Here is a 19470-nt window from a genome sequence, read left to right as displayed (position 1 = left end):
AGTTTGGAGACCTGCTACAGGTGTCTGTGATGAAGGGTAAGAACATTATAAATATATATAATAAGAACTAGGGCTGGGACTTGATTAAAAACATTTATCAAATTAATTAGAGGCTTTGTAATGAATTAATCACAATTAATCACATTTTAATCGCATATCAATATTTTACTTGAGAACAGGGAAAGGCAATTTTTTCATACGTCTTTTAAGTACATGTAAAAAAATAAAAGGCTTAAAAATACTAAAAAGAAGGAAAAACGTTGCGACGCTGAGGAGCGTGTACAGAAAAAGCCTTCCCCCTCCATTGGCGCTCCCATATAATGGGAATTCAATACCCATATAACAATGAATTCAATACCCATATAACAATGAATTCAATACCCATATAACAATGAATTCAATACCCATATAACAATGAATTCAATACCCATACTTCTAGCTTCACATGTGTACTTTTTATAGAATGTCATATCAGAAGACCGAGCATCGCAGTGTAAAGAATAGTTCTACCCTTCCATTCAGAGCTCTGTCTTGAAGGAGCAATGTCTGTCCCGGATAGCGCAAGCTCTGAAGCTCAAATCCACCTCTGACTGAAAGGAGCCTTGCCTTTAGGGACAGTGTGTCAATAGGATTAATCTGTTGATTGGTTCTGTCATTAATCGAGTGTTGATTCCAAGTTCCTTGGAATCTATAAGCGAATAAGCCTTCCCCTCCCTACCGGCGTCTATAAGGTTTATGTGGCATCACTGACTGTACTCTTGCCTTGAAGACGGTCCGTGTCCGCCGGGATATGGCTCTTGTCTGGAAGGGTATAACTATTCTCTATTCTCTACGCTGCAAGGGTCTGTCTTCTGATGTGACAATTCTATAAAAAGCGCAAATGTGACGCTAGACTTCTGGTCATTAAATTTGTGCAATTATAATGCTCGGAGGAGGTTGGCCCCCAGACGTGCGGCACGCAAGCCTACCGAACTACTGGTGCCCACGAACCAGCCCCCAACTATGGGTTAAATAGTACCACTGCCTAGTCTCGGAGGAGGTTGGCCCCCAGACGTGCGGCACGCAAGCCTACCGAACTACTGGTGCCCACGAACCAGCCCCCAACTATGGGTTAAATAGTACCACTGCCTAGTCTCGGAGGAGGTTGGCCCCCGGACGTGCGGCACGCAAGCCTACCGAACTACTGGTGCCCACGAACCAGCCCCCAACTATGGGTTAAATAGTACCACTGCCTAGTCTCGGAGGAGGTTGGCCCCCAGACGTGCGGCACGCAAGCCTACCGAACTACTGGTGCCCACGAACCAGCCCCCAACTATGGGTTAAATAGTACCACTGCCTAGTCTCGGAGGAGGTTGGCCCCCGGACGTGCGGCACGCAAGCCTACCGAACTACTGGTGCCCACGAACCAGCCCCCAACTATGGGACAAATAGTACCACTGCCTAGTCTCGGAGGAGGTTGGCCCCCGGACGTGCGGCACGCAAGCCTACCGAACTACTGGTGCCCACGAACCAGCCCCCAACTATGGGTTAAATAGTACCACTGCCTAGTCTCGGAGGATGTTGGCCCCCGGACGTGCGGCACGCAAGCCTACCGAACTACTGGTGCCCCAGCTCCACTGGTTCCAGACCAGTCTGGAAGCTGTTCCTCTCCAAGGCCTCTGGGGTGTTGGATGCAGCTCTTGATCTTCTAGCCAACACGGTACAAAAACTAGATCTAACCAGACACTGAAATAAACTGAAACTAAACTGCTAAGTGTTATGGCAAAGATAGAATGACCAATCACTGAAACTAATTAAAATGAACAATGATGACTGAGTTAGTACATCTCAGACCTACACATAATTACAGTCTATGTTTATAATTAGTAATTATAAAATGCACCAATGCAAAATAAAAATAAAAAAAACAATTATTTCTGCCCAGAAGCTGTTATTTGTCCACATAAAGTCCACCCAGGTTTGGAATGAAAGTTCTCTATTGTAGAGCGAAAAGCCCTGTCCACTATTCTTTACACCAAATGAGCTCACACGTAATGCACATTTAAATGAAATATTGACCCATGTAATCCTTCCCCTAGTCCATGACGATGACTGGTCCATCGGCGTCTGCGGTTCTGGATGTGATTGGAGAGCTGAGTGTCGATTCTGACTGATGAACAGTTGAGGGACAGTGATGTCATTGGGAAGTGGTTCTCTGGACGTTTGAGAGGGTTCCTGTCATCTGCATCAGGAGAGTTTCTATACTGCCTCAGCAGCAGGAACCTCAGCTGTAACACATACCAGCAAGTGTAAGTATTGAGCTGGAGACTTCTTCCATCTGTATACCCTTTGACTGAATTTTCCCACCTGGGGCTATCATCTTTATGTGGATGTATTTCACATTTCATCTCCCATAATGGGGTGTTTGGGTGAAAAGCATAGTTAAGTCACAATGTTTTGAATTTCTTTTCTTTTTTCTCGTGAGTAAAAAGTCATATAGTGAAGTTGAATTGACTCCAAAGTAATGGGTAGTGTGGAAGAGAGCTGAAGAAGCGATAGGTAGGGTGGAACTGATGGAGTCAGGGGTGATTTGTGAGAGAAGGGTTCCAGCTAGAGTGAGAGGGAAGATGTGTACGGCTTGGAAATGGTGGCACTGATGAAAAGACAGGAGGCGGAACTAGAGGTGGCAAAATTGAGGATGCCAATGATTACATTGGAGGATTAGCCCAGGTTAGAAGGTTTTGGGATAAAGCAAGAGAGGCGAGGTTTGGATGTTTGTTTGGATATATACGGAGGAGGGATGAGAGGTATATTGGGAGAAGGATGCTGAAGATGGAGCTGCCAGGCAAGAGGAGAAGAGGTAGACCAAAGATGAAGTTTATGAATGCGGAGGGAGACGACATGCAGGTGGCTAGAGTGACCAAGGAAGATGCCGAAAACAGAAGCAGATGGAAACAGATGATGTGATGGGAATTGGCCGGGAAAAAAAGAAAGAAGTGAAAACAATTATTTTTCATTGTATTTTGATTTGATCCACAGATTGCAGGAGTTTAGCCATCAGTTCGACAACATGACCTCACATCAGCAGCAAGTGGTCCTGACGGAACTAATAATCCCTTTCCTGTCCCGACCACAGTCAGGACTAACTGCAATCTATCTATCTATTTTTACAATCTATTAAAATGTTATATTTTTTACAGGAAATATATTGACTGTATTTCCAGACACCTTTCAATGCCTTAATGTTTCATTCTGATCTGTCCCCTTCAGACCGAGGCCGTGTGTCCAACAGCAGTGTTTACTGGTTGGAGAACAACTTTGGTGCATTCTCAGGTCTTGTGTCTGTCAGTGAATTCCTGAATCTAAACCCAGGCTTCTCCCCTGTAAGACTTTAAAGTTGTTACATTACATAACAATGATGAATTATTAACTCCAAGAGATAATTACTTTTTAAATATAAAATAAAGTCCAGTGGTGGTGATCACGTTTTTCTTGACTTTCTTTCCATCTAGCTGGAGGCTGTAAGGCTCCTGTCTCCAAAGCAGAGTGCAGAATTTGTGGTGTTGCCTCTTCTTCCTGAGAAAGACGTTGTCATCCACGCAGTGTTTGACTATCTGACCAAATCTCCAAAGGAGAGAGGATTGGCTGAGTTTGTGTCCCACCTTGTTATGTTCTCTGGAAAGGTAAAAACTGTAATGATAGTAATATAAACTGTAACTATGCACATTTGGTTTAAAATCACAAACTCTTTTTGTCATTTTTCAGGGTGAAATTTCCTGCTTGTCGTACAAAATAATGTAAGTTATCTATCAGTATATTTTGTTTTTTGAAGACCAAGTAGAAATAATTTAAATCATTATTTTTGGCCTATGTTAACCCCAACTTGTTGGGTCTCAGTTTCACCAGACTGGACCTGGCCATGTTTACTCTTCCACCGAGTGTAGCATCATCCATCACATACAACAAGCTGACTTTGCTTCATCAAATTCCACCAGGTGAGATCTTCGACTGTATGTACCTGAGTTAAAAGTGATGTATCACTGTGCTGTTATGTTCACATGTTATTAGCAGTGGTTATGTTTTTCCCATTGCATTTTTAAAATCAACAAAACTTTTTCTGTCTATACTTAGGCTGCATTATCTACAGTGGAGAGGTAGGTACCTGAAATGATATTCACATTTTAAAGTCTAATTGACTAAATGTCACCAAATTAAAAACATTTCACTCTTTCTTTCTTTCCCAAGTGCAATGTTACTTCAGCAAATGGTAAGTGTATAGTAGTTTTGATTCATTGTTATGAATTTTAATGTGATTTATTTTCATAATGAATTAATTAATTAATGTTTTCACAGAAACAGACATTTGTGTTGGAATTAACAGGTGAGTGTTCTGAGGCAATGCTTACAATATCTCAAATATATTTAATGAACAAACTTTTCGTTTTGCAACTCAAGAAACATTTGATATGTTTTCCTTTTCGGCTACCAAAGCACTGCACTACAGCTCCTCCTCAACAACGGACAGATGAATGGACGTTTTTGTGACTTTGGCATTGAAGAATACACGTGTGCTTCAGTAAGCCACTTAAGTGTCTCACATTGAACGCAACAGTTATCATTTTCCAATTTTTACTTCATTAAAGGTTTCCTGTTTTTTCTGTTCTGCTTTGTCCATTATCTCCACCCAGGTGTCCATGTTGACAGCACAGGATCTGGCAGCAGTGATGAAGTGTAACCAGTCCCCCAGCTCCACTGGTTCCAGACCAGTCTGGAAGCTGTTCCTCTCTAAGACCTCTGGGGTGTTGGATGCAGCTCTGGATCTTCTTGCCAACACGGTACAAAAAGTAGCTCTAACCAGACACTGAAAACAACTTTTATGGTGAAGACAGAATGAACAATCTCTAAAACAAATTAAAAGTAACACATCTGAATTCTGAAATTATTTAAATTTAAAGCTCATGTTTTTAATAATCTTAAAAAGATTTGCTAATGAAAAAAAGAATATCTCTATTATAGAGCCAGAATCTTTATCTACTATTCCATACATTAAATATCCTCACATAATGTTAATGCAAATTTAATAATATTAAATATTGACCCATGTAATCCTTCCCCTAGTCCATGACCATGACTGGTCCATCAGCGTCTGTGGTTCTGGATGTGATTGGAGAGATGAGAGTGGCAATTCTGACTGCTGGATTTCCATAGACTTTTCTGTGCACCTTCATTCTTCCTGGGGGATGATTTTGATTTTGATGACTCCGTTGCCTTTTCTCTAGCTTCACCAATAAGCTAAGAAATAAGTATTTCTCATTCTGTGTTTGATTCACCAGTTTGAAGGAGTTTAGCCATCAGTTTGACAACATGACCTCACAGCAGCAGCATTTGGGCCTGAAGGAACTAATCCTCCCTTTCCTCTCCCGACCACAGCCAGGTACTGACTAACTGCAATATCTCAATAACAGTTTGGCTCTCATTTTCAAATGTATTTGCTAAATAAATATATTCCCATTCTATTCTCAATTAGAATGGGATATCTTTACTGGAAAATGTTTTGACTGGTATGTGCAGCCATTTTTCTGTTTGGATGCCTTAATATTTTGTTCTGATCCCTCCAGACCAAGGCTGTGTGTCCAACAGCAGTGCTTACTGGCTGCAGAACAAGTTTGGGTCATTCTCAGTCCTTGTGTCTGTCAGAGAATTCCTGAATCTCAACCCAGGCTTCTCCCCTGTAAGACTTCATAGCTGTCACATAAAAAAGCCCGCTAAAGAATGATTAGACCAAATAGTTACCTTATTATTATTATTATCAAATAAAATCCAGTGGTGGTGATGATTATTTTCTTGACTGTCTGTTTCTGTGCAGCTGGAGGCTGTAAGGCTCCTGTCTCCAAAGCAGAGTGCAGAACTTGTGGTGTTGCCTCTTCCTGCTGAGAAAGACGTTGTCATCAACGCAGTGTTTGACTCCCTGACTGCATCTCCAACGGGGGGATTGGCTGAGTTTGTGTCCCACCTTGTTATGTTCTCTGGAAACGGTAAAAACATAAAGTAAAGATAATAGAAAATGTAACCATGCACATTAAGGTTTGAAATGACAACATATTTTTGCCACTTTTCAGGGAAACATTTCCTGCTCATCATACCAAATAATGTAAGTAGATCCATCAATATATAGTACCGTATTTTCCGCACTATAAGGCGCATCTGAGTATAAGGCGCACCTTCAATAAATGTATTATTTTCATATATAGGGCGCACCGCATTATAAGGCGCATCCGCACTATAAGGCGCACTGACGGTGCGCCTTATAGTGCGGAAACCAAGGAAACCAATATTGATACATATATAAGGCGCATCGGATTATAAGGCGCATCCGCACTATAAGGCGCACTGACGGTGCGCCTTATAGTGCGGAAAATACGGTATTATGTTTTTTGAAGACAGGTAGATGTGATTTCATTCATTATTGGCTGATATTAACCCCGACTTGTTGGGTCTCAGTTTCACCAGACTGGACCAGGACCTTGCCTACTCTTCCTCCGAGTGTAGCATCATCCATCGCATACAACAAGCTAACTTTACTTCATCACGTTCCATCAGGTGAGATCTTCTATCTACATGATGTAAACATTGCCGTTACATTTACCTTTGTTTTGTATCGGTTATTTTGTTTTGCCATGGTGTTTTAGAAATGAGCAAAAGCCTAATATCTGCACTTTTCTTTTCTTAGGCTGCACCATATACAGTGGAGAGGTATTGACCTTAATTTGTAATCAAGCTTTAAATGTTAAGCAGAGTATTATGTTAATTTCAGTAAATTCACAACCATTTCACCCTTTTCCCTTAAAGGAGAATTTTGGACTAAAGTGTTATTACCTTTTCTATGATGTTATGATATCTTAGGATGAATGGTACAGTAGAAACATTTCATAACTCCACCCCTGAGCCGCCACAAATTTGTACAGCAGATTAAAAAAAAAAAAAAAAAAACAGAAGTCTCGCTAGCCGAGATTGAAATCTCGAGATTTCAATCTCGTCTAGCGAGACTTCTGTTTTTTTTTTTTTTTTGGTTGCATAGTGTTCTGTCACTATGAACATCAGATCTCACAAAAAAAAAAAAAGCTATTAAAATATGTGATCTAACCTAAGGCCAATCCGCTTCAACTGTAAGTGAGATTCCCCATTCAAGTGAATGAGGCAGCTTAGAGGGCTTTTAAGCTCTGGCGGACCAGGGGTGTAGTTATGAAATTTTTCTACTGTACCATTCATCCTAAGATATCATAACATTATAGAAAAGGTAATAAAACTTTAGTCCAAAATTCTCCTTTAAGTGCAACATTATTCCAGCAAATGGTAAGTGTTTATACTTTTCTATACATACATTACAGTAATTTAAAAAACATTATAATTATGGCAAGGCAAGTTTATTTGTACAGCAGATTTCACACGTACATAAATATGGATAAATTAATACATGAATTAATTTACTCTCATGTTTTCACAGAAACAGACATTTGTCTTGGAGTTAACGGGTGAGTTTTTTTTAAGCAGCACATCTCAGCTTTAAGAATAATTTTGTTGTAATGCAAGAAATGTTTGATCATATTTTCCATTTCTCTACCAAAGCACTGCACTACAGCTCCTCCTCAACAATGGACAGATGATGAGTGGAAGGTTTTGTGACTATGGCATTGAAGAATACGCTTGTGCTTCAGTAAGCCACTAAAGTCTCTCAATTCTACTCAACAGTAGCTTTTCTCATCTTGACTTCTTTAAACATTTTCTGTATTTTCTTTCTGCTCTTCTTTCCACCCAGGTGTCCATGTTGACAGCACAGGATCTGGCAGCGGTGATGAAGTGTAACAAGTCCCCCAGCTCCACTGGTTCCAGACCAGTCTGGACACTGTTGCTCTCCAAGTCCTTTGGGGTGTTGGATGCAGCTCTGGATATTCTTGCCAACATGGTACAAAACGTAGCTCTAACCAGACTTGACAACATGACCTCACAGCAGCAGCATTTGGTCCTGATGAAACTAATCCTCCCTTTCCTGTCCCAGTCAGGTAGCTATAATATCTCTGTAGTGACCACATATCCTTTTGTTCAAAATCAACCTTTTCCATTCGTGTGAGTCACTCCTTGGACAGACTAAAATAATAGACGCTTGTTTGTTGAAGAAAATAGAATGTCCACTCCAGGTTTGGTTACGTTTCAAATTAAAGATGTTTATTTTCTTTCTTGCAGAGATGCAAAACATAAAAAGAAAACTAAAACTGGTTGTAGAATAAAATAATAGATTCAAATCTCCCGCACGCCAACAAGGTCTAAAGACTGTGTGCTTTTCAGTCTGTCACGCCCCTGTAGTGACACACAAGTCCTTATAAGGGAGACCTGCTGGGGATTGTGCACACTGCAGCCATTAGTATCCACACACCACCATACAAGGTCAATAAATAAATAAATAATATTGAATATAAAGAACTGGCTCCTACATAACCGGCCCCTAATTGTATTTTGGAGCAACAAAAAACAATTACAAAATACACTGTATCTTAAAGGAGCTTCTAAACATTTCATTAACTTAGGTGTGGTGTGGGTTCATCATAGGTTGGCGAAGTCATCATGCCATCATTCATGAGGCAAGGAGCATCACTCCTCACATTCTAGCAGCAGGCAGATCTTGGTTATGGGCCTCTCTAGGACATTGGTCTACAAGTTAATAGGTGCTGTCAGTGGAAGATGGCGCCAGTGTGTTTGGCTGCTCGTCTCCTGCTCTCGCTTTGGTTTGTGTTTCTGCTGTGTCTAAGCCTTGGCACTGTTCAGATTAAGTCTCTGCTGGTGTATGATCGCCAATCTCTTCTGGATATCCGACAAAATGCCAGGATTATTGGCTCATTCTGCCACAATGAACAAAAAACCGAGCCGCCGCTCCTAACAGGAATCCCGACTCATCTGCTCTCGGTCCCGCCGCCGAGGAGGAAACGGCTCCGCCGCCGTGGAAAACGGAGTGGCAAGCTGGTAAAACTGAAAGCTTGTGTATGCTTTTCGTCTTTGCCCCACGTGAAACCTGGATTATCTCCCTCCGCCCTGCAGCAACGACTCCGGGTCCCCAGCGCGACCTGTCTCGCTCCTGTTGCTAGCCTGGAGGTGCTATTCCAGCCCGGCCGCCCCTGCGCTCCTCGGCGCTGGAGTCGCGGCGTGAACCCCCGCAATCTGCGGCCGCTGCCCCGCGATCTTAGCCCCTCCGGATTAAAGGCTCCAGCCCCTGTCAGGATTGGCCTGGTGAATGCCAGATCGCTGACACATAAAACATTTATCCTGAGGGATTTCTTCAGCTCCCACGACCTGGATCTCCTCTGTGTGACAGAGACGTGGATGGCGGCGGGTGAGTGCAGTGCCCTCGTTGAACTGCTGCCGGCCGGCTGCTCCTATTTCAACTCCCCGCGGCCCTCGGGCAGGCTGGGTGGGGGAACAGCGGTCATCTATAAGGATGATATTAAATGCAAGCAATGCTCTGCTTCCTTTTCCAGCTTTGAAGTGACTGTGTTTGAGGTGGGTCGTATTGAGCCTGTTTTGTGCGCACTCATTTATCGACCGCCTAAATACAACAAGGATTTTGTGACTGATTTCTCCAATTTCCTGGCTGGAATATTGCCCAACTATGATCGAGTCTTGATTCTCGGAGATCTAAATGTACACGTATGTTGCCCCGATAAACCGATGGTGAAGGACTTCCTAAACCTTATTGAATCGTTTAATATGGTGCAAAATGTGACGGGTCCTACTCATGAACGTGGGCATACATTAGATCTCGTGATATCTTATGGGCTGCCTATTCTTAACCTAGAGATCTGTAATAATACTTTCTCTGATCATTGCCCCGTTCTGTTTGATGTTGTTCTCTCTTGTACTGAAAATAGATCTAGGGCTCCTGCTAGACTCTGTCGGACTCTTAACCCCCGCACTGCTAGTCGCTTTTCAGCTGCCTTTGAACAGCTGTGTGTCCCCTCTGCCTCGACTGTTCCCACAGAGGAACTGTGCTCTTGGTTTAACTCTTCGTGTGGGACCATAATGGACTCTGTGGCCCCATTGAGATCCAAGCAGCCCAGGGCAAAGCCTGAGCCCTGGTTCAATGACAGAACCCGTGCAGCTAGACAGGAGTGCCGAAAAGCAGAACGTAAATGGAAGAAGGACAAGCTGCAGGTTTCTTCTCAGATCGTAAAGGAATCCTGGCTCTCCTACCAGAACACTGTCAAAGAGGCAAAAAGAGAGCACTTAGCGAATATTATTGAGTCTAACCGTCTTAACCCACGTGTACTCTATCAAACCATTGACTCTGTTCTTAATATCGCCCAGCCTGTCTGTTTTGAATCATCAGACATTTGTAATGACTTCCTGCATTTTTTCATTGACAAGGTGGTAAATACAAGGGCCCTCATCTCTGCTCCTGCCTCTGACCCCTCTGTTTGTGTCCCTTGCCCCGCCGTGCTCAGCTCGTTCGAACCTGTAACACTGTCCTTTTTGGAGGATATAGTCAGCCACATAAAGGCCTCAGGTTCGCCTCACGACGTCATTCCGGCGCGCCTCTTTAAAGAGGTTTTCCCCAGCGTAGCTCACGTGGTCCTGAACATCATAAATAGCAGTCTCTCTTCTGGTCTTGTTCCCACGTGTTTTAAACATGCTGTAGTGCAACCACTGCTTAAGAAGCCAGGCCTCGACCCCACTGTGTTGGCCCATTTTCGGCCCATATCGAAATTGCCTTTTATCTCCAAGGTACTAGAAAAGGCTGTCTATGCCCAGTTACAGTCTTTTCTAGAGGAGCATAACATCCCTGAGGTCTTCCAATCTGGCTTTAAAACCCGGCATAGTACCGAGTCTGCACTCGTAAGGGTATTTAATGACATCCTCCGAGCAAATGATGCGGGCGACCATGTAATTCTTGTCCTGCTGGACTTGACGGCTGCATTCGACACAGTGGACCACAACGTCCTGCTCTGGCGTCTGCAGCACCTTGTGGGTATCCACGGAACGGCGCTAGGGTGGTTCAGGTCCTACCTGACGGGCAGAACCATGTCTGTCAGCGCTGCTGGCTCTGAATCCGCCCCGGCGCCGTTGGCGTATGGTGTTCCACAGGGCTCTATTTTAGCCCCAGTGCTCTTCTCTCTCTATCTCCTGCCGCTAGGGTCCATCCTCAGGAAACATGGCATTTTGTTCCATTTTTATGCCGATGACAGCCAGATCTATGTCCCCTTAAAAAAGAAAGATGCTGAACCTAAAGCTCTTCTCTCTTGCCTCGAGGACATTAAAGCCTGGATGGCCCTAAGCTTTCTAAGCTTCAATGAAAAGAAAACTGAGGTGGTGGTGTTTGCCCCAAATGGTTCTGGTAACCCCCCTCCCTTTGATCTAGGCCCCCTGGCACAGTTTGTGAAGCCAACAGTCTCCAACCTGGGTTTTAAAATGGACAATGACTTCAAGCTAGATCGCCAAATTAGTTCAGTGGTGAAGTCTAGCTTTTTTCATCTGAGACAGTTGGCAAAAGTAAAACCCTTGGTATCCACCCAGCACTTTGAGACAGTAATCCATGCCTTTATTACATCTCGGCTGGATTACTGTAACGCCCTCTACCTTGGAGCCAGTCAGTCTTCCCTTGCTCGGCTCCAGCTGATTCAGAACGCTGCTGCCCGATTGCTAACTGGCACACGTAGGAGAGAGCATATAACTCCCATCCTCGCCTCTCTCCACTGGCTGCCCGTGCAATTTAGAATCCTGTTCAAGGTTCTGCTTTTTACTTTTAAAGCCTTAAATGGTCTCGCCCCTCCATACCTCTCTGAGCTCCTCCCCCCCCGCACTCCTGCCCGCTCCCTCAGGTCAGCTGACCAGATGCTGCTGGAGGTCCCGTGGGCGAACCGGAAGCTTAGAGGGGACAGAGCTTTTTCAGTCGCTGCCCCCAAGCTCTGGAACGATCTTCCCCTGCAGATTAAGCAGGCCCCCTCTCTGGCCATTTTTAAATCCTCGCTTAAAACGCACTTTTATTCTTTGGCTTTTAACACAGCATGAGACCTCTTTTTCTGAACTAGCCCCCCTCCTTTTCTTGTTCTGTGTTTGTCTTTGTATTCTGTGTTTTTAATCTTTGTTTTTACATACTGTATTACCTATGCACTGTACAGCACTTTGTGGCAGCTGTGGTTGTTTTAAATGTGCTATATAAATAAAGTTGAGTTGAGTTGAGTTGAGAATTGGTCTGTGTTTTGATCTTTACAGCTCGCACCAATCCTTTAGAATCCGCCATAACTTCCAGAACTCTTCCCAAGATCCAAGAGCCACGTGGAGCAGAGGGGTCCACTATCATAACCACATCTCCAGAAGTGAAGCTTCTCCTCCGTTTGCACCATTTCTGCCTTTCTTGCAAGAGGGGCAGGTATTCCTGGCACCAGCGCTTCCAAAATAAATCGGACATGTACTGCACCTGTTTCCATCGGCGTCTCACGTACAGGTCATTCTTGTCAAAGACTCCAGGTGGCAGAATGGGCTTGGTGTTCAGGAGTAAGATGTGGTTGGGGGTAAGAGGCTCTAGGTCTTGTGGGTCATTAGAGACAGTAGTGATTGGGCGGCTGTTTAGGATGGCCTCCACTTCGCATAACAGAGTCTGTAGTCCCTCATCATCTAGAGCCTGCTGTTTCAAAACAGAATGGAGCACTTGCCTTACAGACTTTATGAGTCGCTCCCATACTCCTCCATGGTGGGATGCTCCTGGGGGGTTGAAACTCCACTGTATGCCTTTTTGAAGCAAAGCTCCTTGAATCCTTTGCTGGTTCAGTGCAGCAAGGGCTTCCTTTAATTCTCTCTGAGCCCCAACAAAATTAGTTCCATTATCGGATCTGATATGTTTCACTTGTCCTCTTCTACAAATGAAACGTCTCAAGGCGTTGAGGCATGAGTCAGTGTCGAGGGAGTTGGCCACTTCGATGTGCACAGCTCTACTAGTCATGCAAGTGAATAGCACTCCATACCTCTTCAAGATGGTTCGTCCTCTTTTAGTTTCAATTGGGCCAAAATAATCTACGCCAACATTGGAAAATGGAGGCAAGTCTGGCTCGAGCCTTTCCTGTGGCAAATCGGCCATCTTTTGCTCTCCAATTCTGGCCCTGTGCCGTCTGCATACAACACATTCTCCTATTATTTTTCTTGCTGCAGAGTTGGCCTTGATTATCCAATATTTTTTCCTGAGTTCGGACAGAATGTGGTTTCTTCCTCCATGTCCAGTTTTGTCATGCATGTGCCTGAGAATGAGTGTGGATACATGAGAATATTTGGGGAGTATGACAGGGAATTTGCTCTCTTCTGGCATAGCTGCCCTACTCAGACGTCCTCCCACTCTGAGCACACCATCCTTGAACACTGGGTCAAGCTTGTAGATATTACTTGTCTTTTTGACACCAGATGTCCCCATTTGCAAGGTTGTCATTTCTTCTGGAAAGTATTGCTTTTGCGTTTGACAGATGATTGCGTTTTCTGCCTTCTCTAGATCTTCCAGAGTAACTGTCTGTCCACCCAATGAGGTTTTGACATTTGTCTTCTGGTCCATCATTTTCCTAGTGCTTCGAGTGATTATGTTTGAGGCAATCACAGTGGGATGAAATTCATTTTTCCTGTGAACCAGTAGTTTCAAAGTTTCTTTGAGTTTTAAAATCCATGCTACTGCAACTTTCAGCTTTCTCCAGCTGGAAAAGTGTGTGAGAAATGTGTCAGTTGGATTTCCATTGTCTTTTACAATGATTGTACTCACAGCAGGATTTCTCTTGACCTCTGGGTCATCAAAGGAGTGTGAGACCAATTCTAATGGAAACTGTGGCCAGTCCCTTTCTGACTTCCAGAGTATGTCTGGGCCATGGATCCAGTTCCAATTCTCCATGAATTTGTCTGCATTCTGTCCCCTGGAGGCAACATCAGCAGGGTTCACCTTTGTGTTGACATATCTCCACTGCGTCATTTTTGTGGCTTCCCTAATGGTGGAGACTCTGTTAGCCACAAATGTGTGGAATCTTGTGTGTTGGTTTGCTATATACTTGAGCACTGATTGGCTATCAGTCCAAAACATTGAGCTTTCAAGCTGCAGCTGTAACTCTCTTCTGAGAACTTTATCCACTTTAGTGGCCAGTACTGCAGCAGCAAGCTCCATCCTGGGGATTGTAATCTTTTTGAGGGGGGCAACTCTTGCCTTCCCCATCATGAAGGCAACGTGAATAGTGTTTTTGTCATTCATCAGCCTCAAATAGCTCACTGTACCATACCCTGCTTCACTTGCGTCCGCAAAATGATGTAGTTGTGCCTGTATGGGTTTGCCAAAGTCATTGGGTTTGAGGCATCTTCTAACTTTGAAGTCAGTGATCTTCTGGAGATCTAATTTCCATTTAACCCACCGCTCAGAGAACATATTGGGTATTTCCTCATCCCAGCCAAGGTTCAAGCTACATAGCTCTTGCAATAGCAGTTTGGCAGGCAGAGTGAAAGGTGCAAGAAACCCTAAAGGGTCATAAATGGAGCTAACAACAGACAGGATCCCTCTCCTTGTGTGTGGCTGCGTCTTGGTGGTGACATTGAATGTAAAATTGTCATCCTCCACGCACCACTGCACACCAAGTGCTCTTTCTGTTGGGAGTCGATCTTTGTCTAAGTTGAGCTCTTTCACCTCTTTAGCTCGGTCTGCTTCAGGGACTGAGAACAGTACTCTGCGGCTGTTGGTTATCCATTTGGAAAAGTGGAAACATCCACTATGACAGGCGGTTGTGAGTTCTTTGATAAGAAGTATTGCTTCATCCTCCGTGGCTACAGATTTTAAGCAATCGTCCACATAGATGTTGTTTAGGATAGTGTCAATTACTTCAGGTCTGAATTGATTCCTGTTATCCTCAGCTGTCCTTCGGAGCGCATAGTTTGCGCAGCTGGGTGATGACACAGCACCAAAAAGGTGCACAACCATACGGTATTCAAGAGGGTCAGCGCCTATATCACCCCCTGGCCACCACAGAAATCTCAGAAAATTGACATCCTCTTCTGCAACTTTCACTTGATGAAACATTGCTTGAATGTCTCCCATTATTGCAATAGGCTCCTGTCGGAATCTGGTGAGCACTCCTATGAGAGGTTTAATTAAGTCAGGACCCTGGAGTAGCTCTGAGTTGAGTGAGGTGCCTTTGAAGGATGCTCCACAGTCAAAAACTACTCTGAGCTTTCTTTTTTTGGGGTGGTACACCCCATGATGAGGTATGTACCACACTGTCCCATCCTTTTGCTTCAGCTGCCCCTGTGGCACTGCCTCAGCGTATCCTTGATCAATGACATCACTGAGGAAACGTGTGTACTCCTCGTGGTATGATGCATTTTTTAAGAACTTCCTTTTTAAGCTCCAAAGTCCCTGTTCTGCAACCTGCCGATTATTTGGCAGTGAAACATCATGGCTCCTGAATGGTAATTTAAAACTGTAGTGTCCATCCACAATCATGGTTGAATCTTCAACAATTTTCAAAAACTGTTTGTCCTCTATTGACATTTCCCTTTTGTCCTCATAGGATTTTTCAACAAAGTCAGTGTTGTACTGTGTGACCAGTAAATCATGAAGGTCAACTACTGAGATCCTGTTGACTGCAGCTGCAGTGTTGGCCTTTGTACCTCCTCCTCTTAATGGACCATTGACCACCCATCCTAGCAGTGTCCTTACTGCATATGGGCCTTCTCCTTGGCTGTTAATGACCTGTTGTGGTTCCATTACCTTGGGTGCATTTGTGCCAATCAGCAGGCCAATGTCTGCATCTATGGTGGGGAGTTTGATGTTTTTGAGGTACGGCCAATTGGATATATCAGCCTGGTTGGGAATGTTGTGTTTTGTAACAGGCATGGTTTTCTGGGTGTACAATTCTGGGAGGGCTATAAAGGTGTTGCCATGAAGCTCGCTCACCTCCAAACCTGTTACTATGTGACTACTGACAGTCTTTTCTTGACCCATGGTACGGAGAAGGATGTTGGTTCTTTTTCCTCTTATGTTCAGCTGATGCATGAGACTGTTTGTGCAAAATGAGGCTGAACTGCCAGGGTCAAGGAATGCGTAGGTTTGTATAATTTGATTTCCTTTGTTGGATTTTATTTTAACAGGCACAATAGATAGCACACACTCCTCTTCACCGGCCCCAATATGCCCACATGCTTTCGGAGATGCACTGGCCTGTGCTGTTTCAGACATTTCAGTTGTTTCTGATGCTGTTCCTTTTTTCTTTCCTATATGAAGCACAGTTGGATGGTTTAGTTTGCACTCTTTACATGACAAGCGTTTATGGCAGTTGTTGCTCATGTGCCCTTGTACAAGACATCCAAAACATATTCCCCTTTCTTTCAAAAAGGTGATTTTGTCTCTGTGCAATTTCCTCTTGAATTGTTGACATCCATCCATTATATGGGCACCTGAACAGAACAGACAGAAAAGCTTGTTTGCATCCTGGGAGCTGTCTTGTGACTGCGGTGCCTGGGAATTGCAGTCAACATTTGTTATGCTGGTGGCAAAGCTGCTGCTAGTGGATTTGGGCTTTTTGGACATGGCTGTCTTTGGCACTTTTTGGGCAGTTGGGTCTTGAATGTTGCCAAATACAGGGTCTGTAAGAATCTTCACTTGGCATTCAAGGAACCTGACCAGGTCACAAAATCTGACTTTGCCATTGCGCTTTTCCTGTAGCACACAGACTTCAGATCTCCATTTCTCTCTGATTTTATATGGCAACTTGGCGACCAGAGATTTTAGATTAGAAGATAAGTCAAGTTCCTCCATATAAGTGAGTTCCTCCATTGCATTACAGCACCCTCTTAAATATAAAGCAAATGCCTCCAAAGCTTTAGGATCCTCAGATTTGATAGAAGACCATGACAGGGCCTTTTCTATATAGGCAATAGCTATTTTGAATTCATTGCCATAATGCTCTTGGAGGAGCTCCTTAGCTTTATGATATCCCCTATCTGGTTCCATGTACAGACACGTTCTGATAAGTTCCCTTGACTGGCCCCTGGTGTACTGTTCCAAATAGTACAACCTGTCTTTTCCAGAGCTTGTTTTGGCTTCAATGAAATGTTCAAAGGCTCTCATAAATGATCTGTATTCAAGTGGATCACCTTCAAAGACCTTGATGTCCTTTCGAGGCAAAGAGGAATGATGGTGTTGCTTTACAAGAGAGGCAGTAATTTCATTTTGCTTTTTCAAAATACTGTACAGAGTTGTGTCTTGCACAGGGGCTTGTTGCTTGGACATTTTAATGTCATCCTTTAATTGTGATCCATGTGATTGGGGTTGTTTAGAGGTTTTGTCCTGTATGGAGTAAAGTGGTTTGTCAGGCTGTCCATCACCATATTGTTTTTGAATATAAAATTCTCGTGGTTTAGGTGGTGGTCCCTGTGGATATGAGCGGTATTGTGGTTCCTTTGGGCGCACACTTTGTGTACTTGTAGTGCTCCTATGCACTGGTTCCTTTTGTGTGTCATCTTTTTCCTTTTCCTTTTCAGGTAGTGTGTCACCCCCTTTGTCACAATATTCATTCATTCCATCCATTGCTGGTGGAGGTGCACTTTCAATTTGAACAGGACTTTGTTTTAACACAATTGTAAGAACATTGATTTTGGCAGTGGCCGCATCCAAATCAGCCTGCACATTTAGAGTTTCCTTGTCTTTTCTTATTTGCGCCATTTGTGCATTGAGTCTCTCCTCTTCCTCCTCCAACACATGTTTACTTTGTAGTGCCTTTAATTTTGCAATTGCAGCAGCCTTTTCGGCTTCTGCACGTATGCGAGCAGAAGATACAGATGAGTGTGCGCTCCCTCTGGACCTGCTTGACGCACATGAACTTGAGTTGCGCCTGGATCTCCAGACACCAGACGCACTGTCACCAAGCGCAATGCCATCATCAGGCTTGGTTGTGGGGTCAGCCTTCCATTTTGTTACAAGATCAATAAAGTCATTACTGTTGCACATTTTTGCTTGAAACCAAGTCTCACTTTCATATATTTCTTCGGACTCATTTAGCAGCTTGTGATAAGACAAGTGAGCCTCTTTAAAATCGTCCAACAGTGTTTTGTACTTGGCCATGTTTTCATCCAATTCCTCTGTATTCGTATTGTCCTTCATTAGTTCCTTTATAATGTTCTTTCTCCGCGTTAGCCATGAGAGTTTGTATTTACGGGCAGAGCGCATTTTTGCAACCCGTTCCCCGTCCCTTTGAGAAACGTCGGGTTCACCCGCGGTGAACTCCGCCGCATTTGATTCGGTTCCATTCATTTCTTCATCCATTTGATTTGCATCGGTTCCAGTTTTTAATCAACGTAAATACACAAGGCAGTACAAGCACAATCAGATGCTGTTATGTGTCCAGTCCAATCCATTCCATTCCATTCCATTCATTGATTCAGGTAGAGAGGGCCTGGGTTTTTAGCGCACATTTTGTTATTCAGTGGCAATGAAAAAAATTAATGTCAATGATAATGCGCATCAAAAGTCACTTTTCTTTGCTCCTAAATTAACTTCAGGTCCTCCTTTATCGAATTCATCCACACATGTCGAGTGTCAGGTCATAGTTTCTTCTTTATGATTTGTTTTAAAAAGTTTGTATTTACCGCTGCTGCGTTGCAAAGCACCGCGCCGACTTTCTTTGTCCTCCTTTGTTCTCTCAGCCACGCTGTCCTCCACTCAAACAGATGGCTATATCTTCCAATCCATTCGTTCAAAATGTATCAATCCAAAGCGAGTCTTTAGACTATTGTAGTGACCACATATCCTTTTGTTCAAAATCAACCTTTTCCATTCGTGTGAGTCACTCCTTGGACAGACTAAAATAATAGACGCTTGTTTGTTGAAGAAAATAGAATGTCCACTCCAGGTTTGGTTACGTTTCAAATTAAAGATGTTTATTTTCTTTCTTGCAGAGATGCAAAACATAAAAAGAAAACTAAAACTGGTTGTAGAATAAAATAATAGATTCAAATCTCCCGCACGCCAACAAGGTCTAAAGACTGTGTGCTTTTCAGTCTGTCACGCCCCTGTAGTGACACACAAGTCCTTATAAGGGAGACCTGCTGGGGATTGTGCACACTGCAGCCATTAGTATCCACACACCACCATACAAGGTCAATAAATAAATAAATAATATTGAATATAAAGAACTGGCTCCTACAATCTCAATAACAGATCGTATGGAAAACGTATTATTTCTAGATACCTTTCAGCTTGAATATGTTTCATTCTGATCTGTCCCCTCCAGGCCAAGGCTGTGTGTCCAACAGCAGTGTTCACTGGTTGCAGAACAACTTTGGGCCTTTCTCAAGTCTTGTTTCTGTCAGAGAATTCCTGAAGCTCAACCCAGGCTTCTCCCCTGTAAGACCTCATCACCTATAAAACACCAAAGAATGATTAGACCTTTATTAATTACTAGATTGTTTTAAATAAAATACAATCCAGCAATGAGT

At 43.5% G+C, this 19470-nt stretch overlaps 1 protein-coding gene across 1 annotated transcript in view; it reads left to right on the top strand.

Annotated features, from left to right (window-relative positions):
- Window positions 1–19470, top strand: part of LOC311051675 (uncharacterized protein) — a gene marked incomplete at both ends in the record, with an annotated part of 49894 nt that overhangs the window by 15000 nt on the left and 15424 nt on the right. The window contains 2 exons of the mRNA XM_084066258.1: window positions 5313–5413; window positions 5598–5710. Coding sequence (XP_083922384.1) covers window positions 5313–5413; window positions 5598–5710 — 214 coding nt within the window. The remainder of the gene's footprint in view (window positions 1–5312; window positions 5414–5597; window positions 5711–19470) is intronic.

The sequence above is a fragment of the Gymnoscopelus microlampas genome (genome assembly GCF_963454915.1).
Source record: "Gymnoscopelus microlampas genome assembly, chromosome: 9".
Classification (NCBI taxonomy): domain Eukaryota; kingdom Metazoa; phylum Chordata; class Actinopteri; order Myctophiformes; family Myctophidae; genus Gymnoscopelus; species Gymnoscopelus microlampas.
This window is presented reverse-complemented; position numbering and strand designations above follow the sequence as displayed.